A 17182-nucleotide genomic window follows, 5' to 3' on the forward strand; every position below is an offset into this window, starting at 1 on the left:
TATTCTACCATGGCCTCCATAAGAATATCTATTTTGTCTGGAATAAAAACAACAAACAGCAAAAATAAGTAGCACAAACCTCACTCCTCTGACCCTTGTTTTCTTTTCACTGTAAAAATAATCTTGTCAACAATATGGGCATGAATTTAAACTTGGGGAATCACACAGTGAAGGATACTGTTTCAGATTAATTTCAGATAATGCCTGAAATCTGTATCTCAGATTAAAACATTTCTCCCAGCTTGAGTCCAAGAAACATAGCAGGCTGTATCTTCAACAGCTGATGAAAACTCACCTTATTACAAAGTCATGGCTATCAATCTCTTTTCCACATCCACTGTCCAGAAGGATGCCAGAATTCCCAACAACAGCACAGGTTTTAAATCGGCGATTCTTCATTGGGGAAACTTCAGGGAGAAGGCTGTGCAAATCCTGAGAAATGTTCAGGGTACGACGTCTGTCCAGTACATAATGGATTACATCTCCTGGCTTGAAGCTGCTTTTGACCACTGAGACATCTCTTTCAGCATCCAAGAATCGAAGAATGTTCTTTCTGGGTTGACAGAAAAATGCACAGATAAAACCCAACTCACTGGTCACATGGAGTTTATCTAAGAGTAATACAGACTGTACAGAGCATACAACATAAAGCAGAGGGTAGATAAAGCAGAGGGTAGATAGTGTCAGACAGACTAAGGTCATTTCCCATGCTCTAGGATGGAGTTAGAGCAAAGCTGTTAGGACAGAGTTCAAATCTGGGTTACAATATAACACGTAAATACTACAGTGATAGAGCATAATGACTTCTTACAAAGGCACTGAGAGACCAAGGGAGGATGACTTCGGAAATTAGAAGGCATACTATTTTTGAGTATTTTACAAAACTTTGGAGTAAACACATATTTGAAAAAGGACAAGAGCAGTTTGTTTTCATAGAAACATCATAAAAACATAGTTAAATGTATGAGGTATTTATGATTTAGGAAATAAATGCTTCACTACAATCTCATCTCTCACAAATCAGCTTGGTTCAGGAATGGCCATGTTTTCTTATAGATTCTTATTTCACCATAAGAACAACATATTCAGTTTAGCATAAACTTGCTCCTAATTAACTGAAGTTCAGCCAAAGTTATCCTAATTAACTTGAAATAGGAACACCCACAGTCTTTTGTACCAATTTAAACCAAATCAGCTTAAAAACATACTGCAAATTAAACTACTGCAGCTCAGGGTCTAGTCAAGCTGTTAGCTGAACTCATAGCAACACTTATGAACTCTATCATCACTTTAAATGAGGTTAGTCCAATCCTTTATCTTGCTTCTCTGCAATTAATTCTTTAAACTATTAGCCGGGTTCAGACACACATGATCAAGACATGAGGGTTTAACAAGCTACCATGGGTCAAGTGAACTATGGTAATTAAACAGTTGTATACTGCCAGTCCACAGCAAGTATCAGATGAAGAATGTCTGCTTAAATGTCAGCTGAAGAAGTTAAGTCATGGTAATTGTACCCGCTTACGGGGGTGGGGGCAGGGGTCTAAAAACTGACACACTTTCAATACGAATTCAAAAAGACACTCTTAATGACTGCAGCTATGTAATGACTGATACCTGCACTGGCAGTGTCAAGCAGTTTTCAGTACACATTTATCCCTGGTATAAAAAGCTGGGAAGAACTCCAGGCCAGAACTGCAGGAGCCACGGGTAGCTCAGGATTGCAAATGAGCAAAGCCTTACAAGCTTGTGTCCACCCCTGCTCTGCAAAGCATGTACATTTGTGAAAAGGCATAAAGATGACATCTGAACTTAAACATACGTAAGTACAATACACTTATGGAACAGACAGGGAGTGCTGAGCTGGGGCAGAGTGTTCACTACGTGTTAATTCGAACACAAACTTTTGCCTCTGCAACTCTAGCAAGACAAGAAGAAGAACAATAACTTTATATTTTCCACGGCTGTCAGCAGGTAAGGTGGAATTTAAAACAGAACAGACATTTTGTTGAGTAAGAGAATGCTATTTTTATGCAATAAATTTTTAGAGCAGGACTTCCTTAGAGCAGATCAAAACAGGAAAAGATAACTAGAGATGCCACTCTAGCAGTTGCAACACCCACGGAGAGACATAAAGGGGAAATAATCCCCCACAAGTGAAAAGGGATAAACTATAGGAACACCATGCTCACCAGCAGCCAGCTCCTGTGCCACTGCCTCAAGAGGGAAGAATATATCTGAAACTTGCAATCAGTGACACAAAATACTCACCCTGGAACCGACCTTAAAAGCCATAGAGGAAGTGAAACATGATAAAAATATTTTTTCAAGTGTTTGCTCTCATTTCTTAAACTAGGACCAAAAAAAAAAAAAAAAAAGAAAAAGAAAGAACGTCTTGGGCTGTCTGTTACAGCTGTCATGTATGAATGAAGCAGCATCAGAGCAAAGACAGCTTGTGCTGAGGCCTATGAGGGACTCAGAATAACGGAGCAGGATAGACAATGTTAAAATCCTGAGAGTCTAAAGCTTTTGGTAAGGCCAGGCAAGGTATTTCTGTAAAAGGAAGATGAAGACTCCACTTTAGCCTCTAAGTTGAATGGACTTAAAATCTCCATGGGTTTGATAAGCTTCATTTTGTGGGTACTCTGCAACAGATATATAAATTGCTACAAAATGAAAAAGAGCAAGAAAGAAGGAATTACCCAATGTAGCAGTATTAAAAATGACCAGAATTCTTCATTACCTAAGAACAGAGCTACCAGACCTGTGCCTGTAAAGGACAAGATGAATGCATCAGAAGTTATCAATAGCATCAGCCAAGGTATCCACTCACTTCATATGCACTCTGACATGAGAAGGGGTGACCACAAATGAGTTTCAAAAAAGCAAAAGAAATTCTGTGAAATGTACAGAAATGTAGAAAGTCACGTGATCACCAGAAAATTAGATGTAGTAATTTAAAGCACCCGTCCCTGATACCTAGAATGAATGGGCCTAATACTGTTTCTGTTAGCAAAAAAGTAGCAACATTTGTGCATGAAAAGAGTATCTTCTGTATTATTTTCAAACATAAGAGGAAGGCAGTGAAGTTATGCAAACAGTGCCAAAAAAATAAAAGTGACTTGGCTTCCATTATTAATTTGGTTACTTACAGTCAAAGCTTACTTATCTATGTGCTTACATATGCTCACAGAAGTCCTCCAAAGGGTTTCAAGTAGACCTGAATTAGACTCAGATAATCAACCACTTATTTAACAGAGCTGAAATTTCCAAAATGTCTAAGGAATTTATTTTTCTATAAAATTTTGAGATGGGCAAAAGTCACTGAATCTTAGTATCTTCTCACATATTTAAAAACGTTTTCTTATCCGAAGTTGTCAGTAGCATATTCAATTAAATGTATGCACAGGTATTACAGTACGCATAAGAAACCTTGTATAAGAGATGTGTAATAGTGCTAACTTTAAAATATTTTAAATGATTCATCTGACTGTATCCAGATATCTTTTAATACTGAAAGAAATATGATTAAGAATGCAGATGTTCATGCTATTGTTTTAAGTTTCTCTGTGCTACTGACTCATCTGTACCATGGGGATAGCAGTACCTCCAATTTTCATGTTAAGTGCTAAGAGAAAAAAATTTACTAAAGGATATGACAAAAAACTGAAAGTACATACATGAGTGTCTCAGTCTTGATGCTGGTTAATAATAAGAACTTGTTTAAACCTTTGTTCTGTCCCGCAAAGAGCACTGAAAATAGCACAACAAGGTATTCTGATTAAACAGGCATGACAAAATAATTTAAAATAAGTGCTAATCCACATCCAGCTGCATATAAAATTCAAGTGTAAGCTCAATTAGAGGAAGGAAAAAAAAGCATGATTTTTAGTAAACCTTGAAGCAAAGGTGTTCTGCAACCTTAAGTTAAAATATGTAAAGAAACTATTTTATCTGAGGTGGTCTTCAAGTTTTGTTTTGATGAATAAAACTGTATCTGGGGTGTGGCCTGAGCCCTTTGTGGGCAGGTGAGGCAGATGTGGCTCGCTCTTATCTGAAGCTAAGCAGCTGTTTGCAGCATGTTTACATGACTCGCAGAAACATGGTGTCACAATCTGTGGTTGACCTAGAGTTTTTCTTCGATAACCAGAAACAGATGTTCATAATATTTAAGTACCAACTACAACTCTTGGTTATCTGATAAAGTATTGCTCGGGGGCAACATGGTGACATTTTTCTACTTACGTGCATTTTTCTGGTTTTATTTTGTACTGTAGTCTTTATACTACACAACTATTATATAATGGCAAACTCTCCCCCATCTGCCTCATAATTGTGTGGATTAAGGGAAGAAAATAAATCACTTAGACTTTCAAGGTTACAAAGAAATTTATATTTTTAGACATTGCCAAGAACACTGAAATATGACCTCCCAACACTTTTCTTGGGAAAATCATTCCTTTTGAGCAAGGCAGTGCCAGAAATCCTTGCTGCTGGGGCATCTGGACTTGTCTGGACCACAGCAGTGAGGGAAAGACCCTGAAGTGCATCCTCAGTACCCAGGAAGCTGGGCTAGCTCACCAGCAACCACATTATGGAAACAGAAACAGACTAAGTGATTACCTAGTCCACACTCTGCCCTCACTGAAGATGTGCCTTTATCTACATCACCCCCAGCCCATATTTATCTAATATATTCCTAACTACCTCCCATGGCGAGGACTCAGCAAACTCCCCACGAAGTCTATGTCAGTGCTTCCCTAGCCTTACCAGCAGCACAATATTCCTAGTGCTAGCTTGGATCTTTCCCACAGCAACTGAAGCCTGTCCTTGTTCCTTACACCTTGCCTGTGGAGGACAGACTATTTCTTACTCTTGGCAATAGCCTTCATTTACCTGAGGCTAAGAAGCCATCCAACGTTTTTTTAAACTTTTATTTTTTAACCGGACAGGTCATGTGTTGTAGATCTCTGACCCCTCTCGTTACTCTCCTGCAGACCTTCTCTGACTGATTCACACAGGTCTTTAAACAACTTGGTTTTTCAATTATTCTACTCTAACCCTGGCAAGTCCTCACGCTGCTTTGCACTCCCCAGTTGGAAGGCAGAAGGCAGCTCTCAACCTTTGAAATCACCAAGGACTGCGACCTAGGTAAAGCATACTTCTTGCCAGCTAATGCTGCTTTCCTTAAAGAGGTTTTCTTAAAACTCCCTTTCAGTCAGACTAAAGCCAAACCCAACGCAGGTGCAAACATTTGCAGTCCCCCCTGCCTCCTCAGGAGGCCAACAGGAGCTGTAGCCATCTACAAGGGCAGGCTGTGACCTTGTGTTACCACACAGTTTGTTCTTGTTTTGTTTTGTTTTTTAATTAAACAACACTAAAAATACTCCTGTCCCAAAGGAGTAGTGCTTTCCAACTCTCTGCTTGCCTCTAGCGCTGAAACAGGTACTTAAGACCAAACTGTGTTTGTATGTCTGAGTAAGGGAAAAATGAATAGTTTCATTTGATTAATTATCTTACCTTTCCCATATCTCCTTTTTATGCTCTCTCTATGCAAATTGATCACAAGCAGACTTCTAATAAATTCAGATCATTTTAGGGCTTTTAACCACAATTCTAACAGTTGAGCTCTATGTTTCTGAATGTGCACTTCGTGCAACTACAGGGAGGATTTTTCACATGCTACTAAAACAAAAGATTATTTTTTAATTCTTCTAAAAAGCTGTTCATTACTAAAAGACCAATGGTTGTTTATATCCAAATGTTTTTATTTGCTTTGTAAGGCATCTGACCATAAATATTTCAATTTCTAAATATTGTCTTGATCACTTTGACAGTAACTAGGCAGTTTGTTTAACTGACTGACTTTAGATTGCTCTTAAATTGAACACAGACTTCAAGTTTTAGATTTCTTTGGACTCATTTGGTGCTTTTGTTTCCTTTTTTTTTTTTTTTAATAAGACAAACAACACATACAAAATCCTTTTGATATATAATTAGTAAATGTCCAGTAACATCTCACTCCCAAAAGACTCCCATCCTACTGAAGTTATTGCAGATTTTCATTCCATTTCTTCTATTTAATTTTGAAAATTCTCTAAGATTTGGATTTGTTAAAAGCACGCCTAACTGCAACTAACCATGGAAAGGCTCCTGGCATTCCCCAGCCCATGGAGGACCACACAAACTGAAGTGCCGTATTACAGGAAAGTTGCTGTCTGGTTCTGTCTCCATTCTAGCCCTCTTCGTGTCCTTCAGGGCACCCCACTCTCCCTTGACCAGAAAGGTTACTTCAGTAGCTGAAGCACATACTCATCGGGCACAAATCTTCAGTGGGCACATGCAAAAGGAAAGGAGGGCTTTCAAATACAATATGACCCAACTACTGCTTACCATATGAAGGCCCAGCCATATGTCAGCTTTTCATTAATTTAAGCAAGTTAGAGTCAAAAGAAAGGAGTCAAAGGAGTTAATCATCCCAACTGACAGTGAATACTGACTTTTCAGTGAAGGCAAGTGACTAAGGAGGCAAAAAAACCTTAGATTTATTATGACTAAACCAGATTAGACAGCCCCAGTTTGAATGTCGTAGAGACACAGAAGATCTGAAGGAAACAGCGTAGCTGGCCCCAAAACATTGCTCCAAATGCTTCAGAGCAATTGTACTGCTCCATTGCCAGTTCAGTATTTGCTTGCACTTCAGGGACTTTATCATAGCTGTTTCACATTAACTTGAAAGATAAACAACGATAATAATCTGAACCTTTCTAATGAGGAAGCTGCACTTTTTTTCATGATGCTTTTAACATCTTACAAGTTCTCACACTTTTCTGACAGGAAATTTCCACTCATCGAGTTCTCTGTCACATTGCAAAAAGATAAATACATCCTCGACACACTTTTTTTTTTTATTTTGCCTTCCTGCAATTCAAAACGTTCATCTGCTCCTTCCAACATAAACACCCACATTTAATCAAAAATAAGTGGAAGAAGAAAGTCACACACTGAGATGTCAGACTGTAATTAATTTCACACAGGTCACAGATGTGTTGGCATAGTCCTGGCTTAGTGTGGCATAGTGTGGAAGGCTTCCCCAGCTAGGTTTGTACCATTTCGGCCACATCTCTCCTTTCTGAAAGTATGGCCTTCAATACAACTGAAATTTCCTAATTTCCAGAACTGGAAAACCTTCACATTGGTACAGAGAGCAGGAAGGACTTAAGACACAAAACCTTGCAGAAGGTGGATTCTCTCTCTTTTTTGTAACTGAAAAAATTCAGACAGAAGGGGAGCCAAGCAAGCAGTCTTCTTCCCTTAGGCACAGGAATTACCAATTATTCTTCAAAGAAGTTGTCAGCAATCAGAAGGTAACATCAGTTGGAAAAATCACTCTCCCACTAGAGCAATGGTGATTGGCAAGGCAGCAAATTTGCTACAGTCTCAAGCAATTAATAATACCCAGAGTAATTAACAATACCCATCATTTCTACCTCAATCACAGAACGTCTAATGCCTGCTTAACATCTCCAAAGGGCTGCTGCCCTCCCAAAAGGGCTGCTACACTTCCTAGACTACCTCTTTTGGCTGCAAAGTTCCAGAGAGCATCTCGTGACACCAGAAACCCAGTGGAAACTTTTCATCCTCCCACGGGGTCCTGATAAAGCAGCTTTTTCACTCATTGACTCCTATCTGAGCCTGGCCTTGCCAAGAATTCATAGGACCTTTGAGGCTGACAGACTGGTCACTAACCTGAGCAAAAATAAAATGGCCAGAGATGATGCCCATGGTCAACAAAGCAAATAGCAAAGCATAATATTCCAGCTGCCAGCCAACTATGTCCAGACATACCATTGATCAAGAGTCCTCACATGAAGTGAAACTATCAAATATTTTCTATGTTTTAAAATTGCTAATGTGGGTGTCCAGCCGACGTAAGACACAAAAGTAGCTGCTATTTATGGGTGATTATAAGTTTTATGAAATGTCTTTATGCTGTACACTAATGGTTTCACAAATTACTTCTCTACTGCTAAGAACTGACAACTTTTTATACATTATTCAACAGGCGCTAGCTTTTTTTTTGTTTCTCTCACGGTTATTTGCTACGGTCAACCTCACACCACAGGAGCACCACCGTTCACATTAACATTTGCAATAATAGAGTATGAATCATCTTCACAGTCTACACAGTGCATGTAATGTACTTTGGAGGGCTAAACAGTTAGTTTAACCATGAGAACACTCTAGGAGATTGCTAGACACTTTTGAAGTTAGTCCTGATAGGTCCATAAGTGTAAAAATATTTACGGCTAAGATGCTTCTTACTGCTGTGACAGGGAAGAAAGGTGTATAGCAAACCACCTGTAAAAGTGAAAGTAGAATGCACATTTTTTAGTCAGCATCAGAGTGGAACACATATCACAAGGGGCTGCATGTGGCTTCCTCAAGGAAAAGCATGCCGAACTTCCCTCCCTCACCACTGAGGACCATAACTGAATACGCTATGCACATTAGCAAAGAGGATTTCTGGAAAGAATATGACTGGCTAGTAGCACTGACTCCTTTCACATAATTTATGTCAAATTTTAGCCCTAAGTCACATTAATCTAAAAACTTTTACTGGTTCAGTGAAAACACCTGCTTTCTGCCCTGGTGTTCATGACAGTAGCTGTTTCATCTCAAAACAAGACTAGCAATGTGGACATCTAAATAACCTCACCTTTAGGCTCTCTACTGTACAGAAAATGTTTACGCTGGTAAAGAGGAACCTTTACTGTTTAAACCAGTGTACAAGAGACCTGGTTTTTTTCACTGTACTACTGAGACAAAAAAATCCTTCACTGTACAATTTTTAAAAAACACCACATAATCACATCATGATGCTTCTTAAGAGCACATTAGTAATTTATAAAATGAGAGAACTTTTCCCCCCCAGCCAACAGTAAGGAAAAAACTGATTTTGAAACTCATTATTTTAGTAGATTGAGATGATACACACATAGTAACAAGCTTAAAAAAAAAAGTATTCTCTACTGTTTTACCTCTTTGTCTGAATGATGTATTTTGCTTCTGAAACAAGTGAAAAATGAGCATAACCCAAGCTTCATTTTCTCTCATAATTTTGATCAAAAAGTTATTGTAGTATTTTTACTTGTTTGTTGTTTGGCTTGAGCAGCAAGGTGTATTGGTTTTAAATGGTTCTGAAATATGACACTGAATTTTTCAACAAAATGACTGAAAAGAGTTATCTGTCTCTACTTATAGTCACTCAATGGCTTCCAAATCAGTTTACTACATGAGTAAAACAGTGTGCTATTTTCTCCTAATTGTCAGAAACACAACCTATGATTTGAAATTTCAACAGTATTCTTCTGAAGTTACTCAATATTTCTCCAACTTAAATTGTCAGTTATATGCATATAAATTTTAAATACTGATATAGAAAATCTGCTTATCTTTCCTAAACTACCTTGGAGCAGAACTTAGACTTTATGGAATAACCATGCACTCGTCAAACATGCTGCATCTGAACAGACGGTCCTGGAAGAAACTCCATTCCTGAGCTGCACCTCAGCTGCATTTTAGGGCAACCACCAGGTCTTCCCTAGTAGGAAACCCAGGTGCCTGGGGAGCAGCCAAGTGCCCAAGGGTCCCTTAGTCTAGGCAGTCAGGGAGTGGGGTCTCCACAGTGCTCCAGAGAGCTCTTGCCAGGCAGCTGAGACACAGCTACAGGCTCCAGAATATTAATTTGCTGCCTACCCAAATCCTGCAACTCTTTCCATCCCTGACACTGTTCCTCGGCTTTTGCAGCGGGGCTGCGCTATGGCCATCATAGCACAAGACTTACAGAACATCAATCCTTTACTTCATACATTTCTGAGCTACCCATATCTTCTGCACATTTTAGAATTAGGGACATAAAATAGCAGTCATTAAAAAAACCAAACCCTAAGTTCCTCATTCAGAGAAGCCATGCTTCCACACGTGGAACATTGCCTGTTTAAGGGTTTTGTAAGCTGTCTGTTAAATAAAAAAAAAAACAGGTAGAAAGGGAAATGACATAGAAACCACATGTTAATTAGATCAAATTCCTATTCAACATCTTAATATTCAGAAAAACAAGTCTACTCTGCTATGTGATTGCTGCTGAAAATAGTTATTTTCTATCATTTTTCACAGAATGCAACACTCCCAGCCCTCCACACTGCCAACCCATGCTCCACACGTCTCTCACTGGCCACCTTCCTGATTAAGACAGGGCAGATACAGTGACAATACAACACACTAAGAGGCTTCTGCTTTCTCTTCTCTCAAGCCCCAAGGTGAGTAGACCCGCTGTACCTACCAACACACATCAGAACTATCACTCACTTTAACTCTGCTACTGTGTTTCCACCCTCAGCATGAGCCTAAGGCTCTTTTTCGCCTCTCTGATTTCAGGAAAGAAAACTGCATATTGTCAACGCCTGACCTTGTGACTTGGACCAGCCACAGACAGGGCTGGATTCGCAGCACCTGACATCCTAGCTCTTGACTCTCACATCTAAGTTGTCTACCTAAGCTCCCTCTATAGTTAAGGGAGAAAAATTGGTACGTTCAGGTACTTCCATCTATCCTATTTCAGACCTTCAGGATGGGAGGAAATCATGTCTTAAAAGTGCCAATTTCTCACCACTGACTGCAAGAGAGTTCTAGGCAGCCAACTTAAATGTGAACATGCATAATGTAGATACTGACTGCACGGGTCTGACTGACACAGCCAGATGAAAACATTTTATTTATTCTCATGAAGGATGACTTGACTTTGGAGTCTAATGTAATTTAGTTGCATTTAACACTGCACCATAAACATGTATATAAAACATCCACCTGCAACCGTAAATCAAATGGCTGTTTTCCAGACCAGAAGAATTACAGGCAATATGAAATGAAAAGAATTATAGGTAATATGAAATGAACTGCTTTTTATTTAAAACACTCACCTTATTTCCAGTACCAAAGAAGAATTGATTTTCCAACCTTCTACAGCATGCTGGAAGATTGAGGAGCCACCCTTTTGAATTATCTTATCAGAGCTATTGATCATTGATCTACTCAAACTCAGTTCACCATCTCTGCAATGCAATATAGAAAAGACACAATTACATCAAGGCTAACTCTAGTTTTAAGTAATTTACATCACAAGCACCAGTGATATTTCCTTTTATTCACAACAAAAAGAAGCAATTATCTCCCCTTCAGACTTATTCTGCTTGCCAAAGCAAATAAAATGTACCTGTGAGAAATCTATGGGACACCTATATCTAATACTTGAATATGCAATTTAAGAGCTTAAATATGTTTGTATTTCTAATGAAACAGACATAACAAAAATTACAATAAACTCCAAATTGAACCTGGACCAAACTTCAGTATGTTTGTGAGGCAGATTCTGCACCTCTGTGTTCCAAATTTCCAGTATTAACAAATTGTTAACTTTGCAGTGAACTGCAAATTGTTAACTTTCAAGCCTTCCCCCAGCAATTGCTCATGTTCTACAATAATGGCCTAATAGATTCCCTTTGCCTCCTATCGATAACTAAAAGACTTTCATGCATGGAATTCTGGAGTTTAACAGCATACAAAACCCAAAATTTTCCAAGACTTCCTGAAACTTTTCTATGCACACATTCAAACAACCCCAGTTGTCTTATCCTCTTCATCAATCTTATCATATTAATAAATTTTGGTGAGGCAACCTTAAAAAAATAAAAAAAAAATGTAGTAAGCTGTGGGTGATGACCGCTGAACATCCGATGAGGTATTATAATGTTACAGTTGCAATGATATTAGCCAATAGGGTCACACAAATGTGACAGAGAAGCTAAAACACTGCAAGCACAACTTAAGATGTTAGGTCTGAAATCTGGTTTATATGATCTTCCATATTGTTTCCGTTTAGGTGCCAGAGCAATGTTCTTCTGAGTTCAAACACAGCTCTTAATCATAAATATATCAAAGTTGTTGGATATAACATTCTACCATGTAGAATGTCTTGTATCTCAGGAGTATATATAACAGTAATATACAGAAATCTCTTCATTCTCTGAAATGCTGCCAATAACAATAACTTCATTTAGCTTGTAAACAGAACTTTTGACCACTAGCCATGCAACCAACAAAATGGAAAAGATGTGAGATTGTAAGTTTTCTAGGGAATCGCTGACTCTTGTTTTCCTGTGGCTGTAAGTTCTTAAAACAATTGGATCCTAGCCCTTAGTAAGAGCTACAGCAACATTACTGCAGTATATATAAAAAGTATTAATATTTGGTAAATTATATAGCAGACTAAACTCAAACTAACCTGCAATGGGACATTAATTAAGCTAAATTAACAAAACTGGTAACATGTAGTCATTTGCAAAAAGTGTTATGATTGTAAAAGCCCCTGTAACTAATAAACCAGTATTATACACTTCATCGAAAACATTGATCACTACCAACGCTCTCCCTCCCTCATCCCCTCTATGCCAACATGCTGCAGCACTGACATTGCACTGACTCACAGGTAAGAGTGCCACCTACCGAAAAACCTACAACTTTAAGCAATCGTGTAGGTACAAGATCTGTATGCAAATTATCCAAATCACTCTAACCTGAGGGAATGGGAGGATGTTGCAGAAGTCCTAAAATTCAATAACCATTAATACTTTTTGCTATTTTAAAATGTTTTATTTATTTATATTTATGAGGTAAAGTACTCAGTCTAAAAGTACTTCAGTGCTTCAGTCTCCAGTTTATGCTGGGTTAAACGTTATCCAGTAGACGCTCTAACAGTGACACAGGTGACAAAGCTTAAAACCTAAAGCACCACAGCATTTGAAATGTGGTTGTCTTCCATACTCGCAATTTATATCTGCAGTGAGCTACATATATTGTACAGTAAAATACTGTTAAATTCTGCTCTCATGAGCTAAAAGAAGGTCCTAGGCACTTTGTGTTAAAGTTCTACCATGAATACAAAGGTGTTCACTTACATCCTCCTCTCCCTTTTATTGGTATTGCTTAATTCTCACTTAAAGTAACATTAAATAAACTAACACATAAAAAACTAGATTTACTACAGAAAAATCTTCATTGTGTAAACAACTGCAAAATAAATTTGGGCTACTTTGTTTCTTCTAGAATCACTGCAAATCCTCTGTGATGTAAATGAAACAGCTGCCGTAGTGTGACAGCAACTTGTGGCTGACAGTGTCAACCTTCACTCTGAATTACCTTGCCTTGGTGACCAATCAGACCAATATAATAAGACTATCTCTTCTCCTGAAGACAGTTCATTAAATATAAATAACTGTCTTCAAGCATATTCCATATCAGTAGAAGATAACACTGTTTAAGAAACACTGCATTCCACATAACATGCATGTTTCACATTACTGTCTAGTTAAAGAAGGGCATGCTTTCACAACTGCTGTCCTAGCAAACTTTGCTATGAGAACACAGCTGATTTAAGGTTTATCGCATACTTTGGAATTGTACATAGTCCATTTTGGAACATCTGGGATTTACCTGCAGTGTCACTAATAACCATAAAATGGGCCACCTCGCGCATGCACAGTTCTGCATTACTGGTGCTTCTGGAAGTAAAACATCCCGCAGAAAACTGACTTTGCTTTCCCATGTGGCCAGTCAAAAATAACCAAACAGCATGAGCCCTTCCTTCAGGAGAAAGGCAAGTGTAACATCAATAGTGGCAGCAGATACTAGTAGTACACCTAGGGTTTTTTTTTCCTGCTTCGTACAGTAATGGATGGGACAACGGGCTCAGAAAAGAAATTATATTCCAATATCCTCAGCCAAAGTGAGTAGCACCATACTGCACAAGAAGTCTCACTGATACCAGAGAAGTGCAGATATCACTAAACGACCTGGCAGAAGTACATTACAGCTGCATTTTAAAGCGTTGTTATGGACATACATATTTATGACTAAATACACTTATTTTCTTTCATTTAATATTAAATCATCAGTTCGGTTTAGTACCTTTTAAATCGTGTCAAACAATGTATCATAAGCTGGAAGGGGCTTTTTTTGCAAATATATATGGATTCTACCTAGTGACTAATTTCTGAATCGTTTTAGCAGCTACCTCTAGTCTGACAGGAAGGAGTACATATTAAGAAACATGGGTATCTTTAATGGTGATTCTCCCTCACACATTCGTTTTCACATGTATTTTTGCACACCTACAACTCCAAAATTTTAAACTTTTGTACATCTTGTAAGCATGCAGATACCACGGCATCATGGCAGAAACTGGACTTACACCCAGGCTGAACAAGACGGAAAGTTACCAGCAAGTTGTGAAAATCTTTAACACCACGAGAAGCAAACATCGCATCATCAACCATACACACACACAGGCGAGGCCATCCCCTGCTCCCGGGAGATGCCGGGGCTACTGCCGCCCAGCTGTGCCCAGCTGCGCCCAGCTGCCTGCGACCCGCTCCTGCACCGGCCTGCCTGGGCAAGGGCCGGGGAAGGGGCATGCACTTTCTGCCTTTAACTCTGGGGCCCACGGGGGCGAAGGGGGGACTAAGTAGGTTGTAATTGCTCCGGCTTCCTCCAGGCCCCTACGGGCACTTACAACCTTATGCTTCCTCCTCAAATTAAGGCAAGGGCTTACACCAAAGGACGAAAATCTGCTGTGAATGCATCTCCCCCCCTGTCGATTTGCACGAGCAAAGAAAAAGTGCGAGCCCCTTCCCAGGGGGGGCCTTTGCTGATCTCACTATGCCACAACGGAATTTATGCATCCCTCCTGGGAAAACAAAAAATTATACCCCTCCAAGGAGAAAGAGACTTGGTTGAAAATCCAACATCTTCACAGAATAGCTGCAAGTTAGGAGAAAAATGAGGAATACAGGCATGCACATACACAAACACAATGCGCGACAAAGAGAAAGCTGAGGTGCAAACAGAAAAATGGCAAGGGACTTTACGCCTTTTATTTTCAACCGAGGACAGGCAGGAGAGGGAAAATATATAACAGAGGGTCTCAGCGAGGGACCAGAGTTTCCAGCGAAGGAGCCTCGGGAGCTAAGGGGGATGTCCCTCACGCTCTCAGAGCAAGCATCCCCAAGGAGCAGCGAAGTTAAGCACAGCCCCCAGGCAAACTTCAAGGACGGAGGCAGGGGCCACCCGGAGCTGCCAGCGGCCGCGCACCCCGGCACGCTCGCCTCTGAAGGGCTCCCAAAGCAGGAAACGAGGCACAACGCGCTCCGGCGGCCGCCACCACCACCTCCAGCCACCCCGGCCCTCGGGGAACAGCCGCGGCCAGGTGAACGTCCCCGGCGCGCCCTATTACTGGGGCTGGACGGAGCAGCACCAGCCGCAACCCCGTCCCCGGGCAACCGCCCACCCGTCCCCGTCCCCCTCGCCCGCAGCCGCTGAGCTCCGCCAGCCAAACCCGCTCGTAACCCGTCCCGCAGCGGTGCCCCCGCCCCGCACCCCCCCCCCCCCTTCCCTGCGCCGACCAGCGAGAGCACCAAGTTGTGGTGGCACCGCAGGGGAGCAGGTCACGGCTCGGGGGCCGCCGGGTGACCTGAAGACCCGGGTGGGGCGGCGGAGAGCCCTCCCGGCGCGGCGCTCCGCAATTACCCGGCGAGCGGTGCCTCCTGGCGCTCCTCGGTCCGCGCTATTTCTTTCGTCTTATAAAAGATGAGGAGGAGACTTATCGTGCACACAGTCCACCTCTTCCTGACTGAACGCATGTCTTCTGCGAAACGCAGTCCCCCTCCCCCTTTTCCTTTGTTTGTCAGGGGTGTGCGGAAAACAACTCCACACGCGGCACAAATTGCCAAAAACACAGGGTTGGTTTTTTTTTTCAAATAATTAAAGAAAAAAAAATAAAAATCAGGAGGGCGCAGACGCTGGGGGTTGTTCGGCGTTTAGTTTGTCTTTCTTTCACGCTGTCCTCCCCTGCCCAGGAGCCGGGCTCGCAGGCGGCGGCTCGCTCTCCTCGGCGGGGGGGAAAAGTCCGTGGCGAGCGCCGAGCCGCGCCGCGCCGCTCCCGCCGCTGCTCCGCTCCAGCTCCGGCTCCACTGCGGCCCCGTCGCGATCGCGGCGGCGACGGCCCGGGGGCGACGCTGGCACCTCCCTCCCCGCGGCGGGGCGGTGGCGGGCGGAGCGCGGCCAATGGGCGCCGCGCGGGGGCGGGCACCCGGCGCCGGCGCCGGGCCGCGGGCAGCGGCAGGGAGCAGCGGGCGGTGCCGGCTCGGGGCTGCGGGGGTCGGCGGGGCCCGCGGCGGCGGGACGTTCGCGCCGCGGGGCGGGAGCGCACGGGCGGCCCCCGCTGGGCCGAGGCTGGAGGCCCCCGCTTTGTAGCCCCGCTGTGGTTGGGGAGGGGGTGTCTTTCTCCCCTGAAGCACGTTGTACCCCGTCGCCTGTTGGGTTTCAGAAAGTTTGAGCAAAGGACCGCCAGTGCGGTGCCACTGAAAAGAAACGACACGCTTCCGTTCCTAAGAAGGATAAGGGGTTTGTTTTTTGTTGGTTTTTTTTTCCCCTCTCTCCCCCGACGGGCGGTTGGAGCTTGAAAAGGGCATTGGAGGTTTTTCCCAGCCTCGGAGCACCGCCTCGGCAGCTCCCCTGGCCCCGGCACCAGCGAGAGAATGCGGGGGAGGCCGGGGAGGAAGGGAAACGGCAGGGCCCCTGCACATCCCGGCCCGGAGGTTAGCCCAGGAGCCTGGCCAAATCCACCGCCCAACGCCCGCTCCCCGGCGTCCTGTTTCATCTACCCGGTCTCAACATGGCCGTTACTGTCTTACTTCTGCTGGGACGATTTCTCTGAAACGCACAAAAAAAACCCGAACCCCAAAACAAAATAAATGCGTAACGCAACATGAAAAAGAAATCCTAAGCTATATCCTCTTTTCTCAGTATTATTTTGCCCTCTTGAAAGTGACTGGGCTGTCCTGGACTATCCTTATTCTGTGTGACAGGGATCTGCCGACAGCCTTTAAGTTTGCATTTGTGGAGGAGGCTTCAGCACCGGCATTACTCTTCTCCCACGGGGATCCAGGAAGGGTTTGTGTCAAATCTAGTGTGACTCCTCTCCCCTTAACTTAGTTAAGGAATGGGAGCTCATGGGATGACGGAACCTTCCCTGGGTCTATTTGGTCTGATACGCTGTCTCCAGAAC

The 17182-nt window shown here is 42.2% G+C and overlaps 1 protein-coding gene across 1 annotated transcript in view; it reads right to left on the reverse strand.

Moving 5' to 3' along the window:
- ST8SIA4 (ST8 alpha-N-acetyl-neuraminide alpha-2,8-sialyltransferase 4) overlaps positions 1-16034 on the reverse strand; it is a 60821-nt gene extending 44787 nt beyond the window's left edge. Inside the window, exons 1-3 of the mRNA XM_076362488.1 lie at positions 15643-16034; positions 10983-11114; positions 296-553 (exon numbers count right to left, since the gene is read on the reverse strand). Coding sequence (XP_076218603.1) covers positions 296-553; positions 10983-11114; positions 15643-15755 — 503 coding nt within the window. The 5' untranslated portion in view covers positions 15756-16034. The remainder of the gene's footprint in view (positions 1-295; positions 554-10982; positions 11115-15642) is intronic.
- Positions 16035-17182: the final 1148 nt, after the last annotated feature.

This window comes from Aptenodytes patagonicus, chromosome Z, assembly GCF_965638725.1.
Source record: "Aptenodytes patagonicus chromosome Z, bAptPat1.pri.cur, whole genome shotgun sequence".
Taxonomy (NCBI): domain Eukaryota; kingdom Metazoa; phylum Chordata; class Aves; order Sphenisciformes; family Spheniscidae; genus Aptenodytes; species Aptenodytes patagonicus.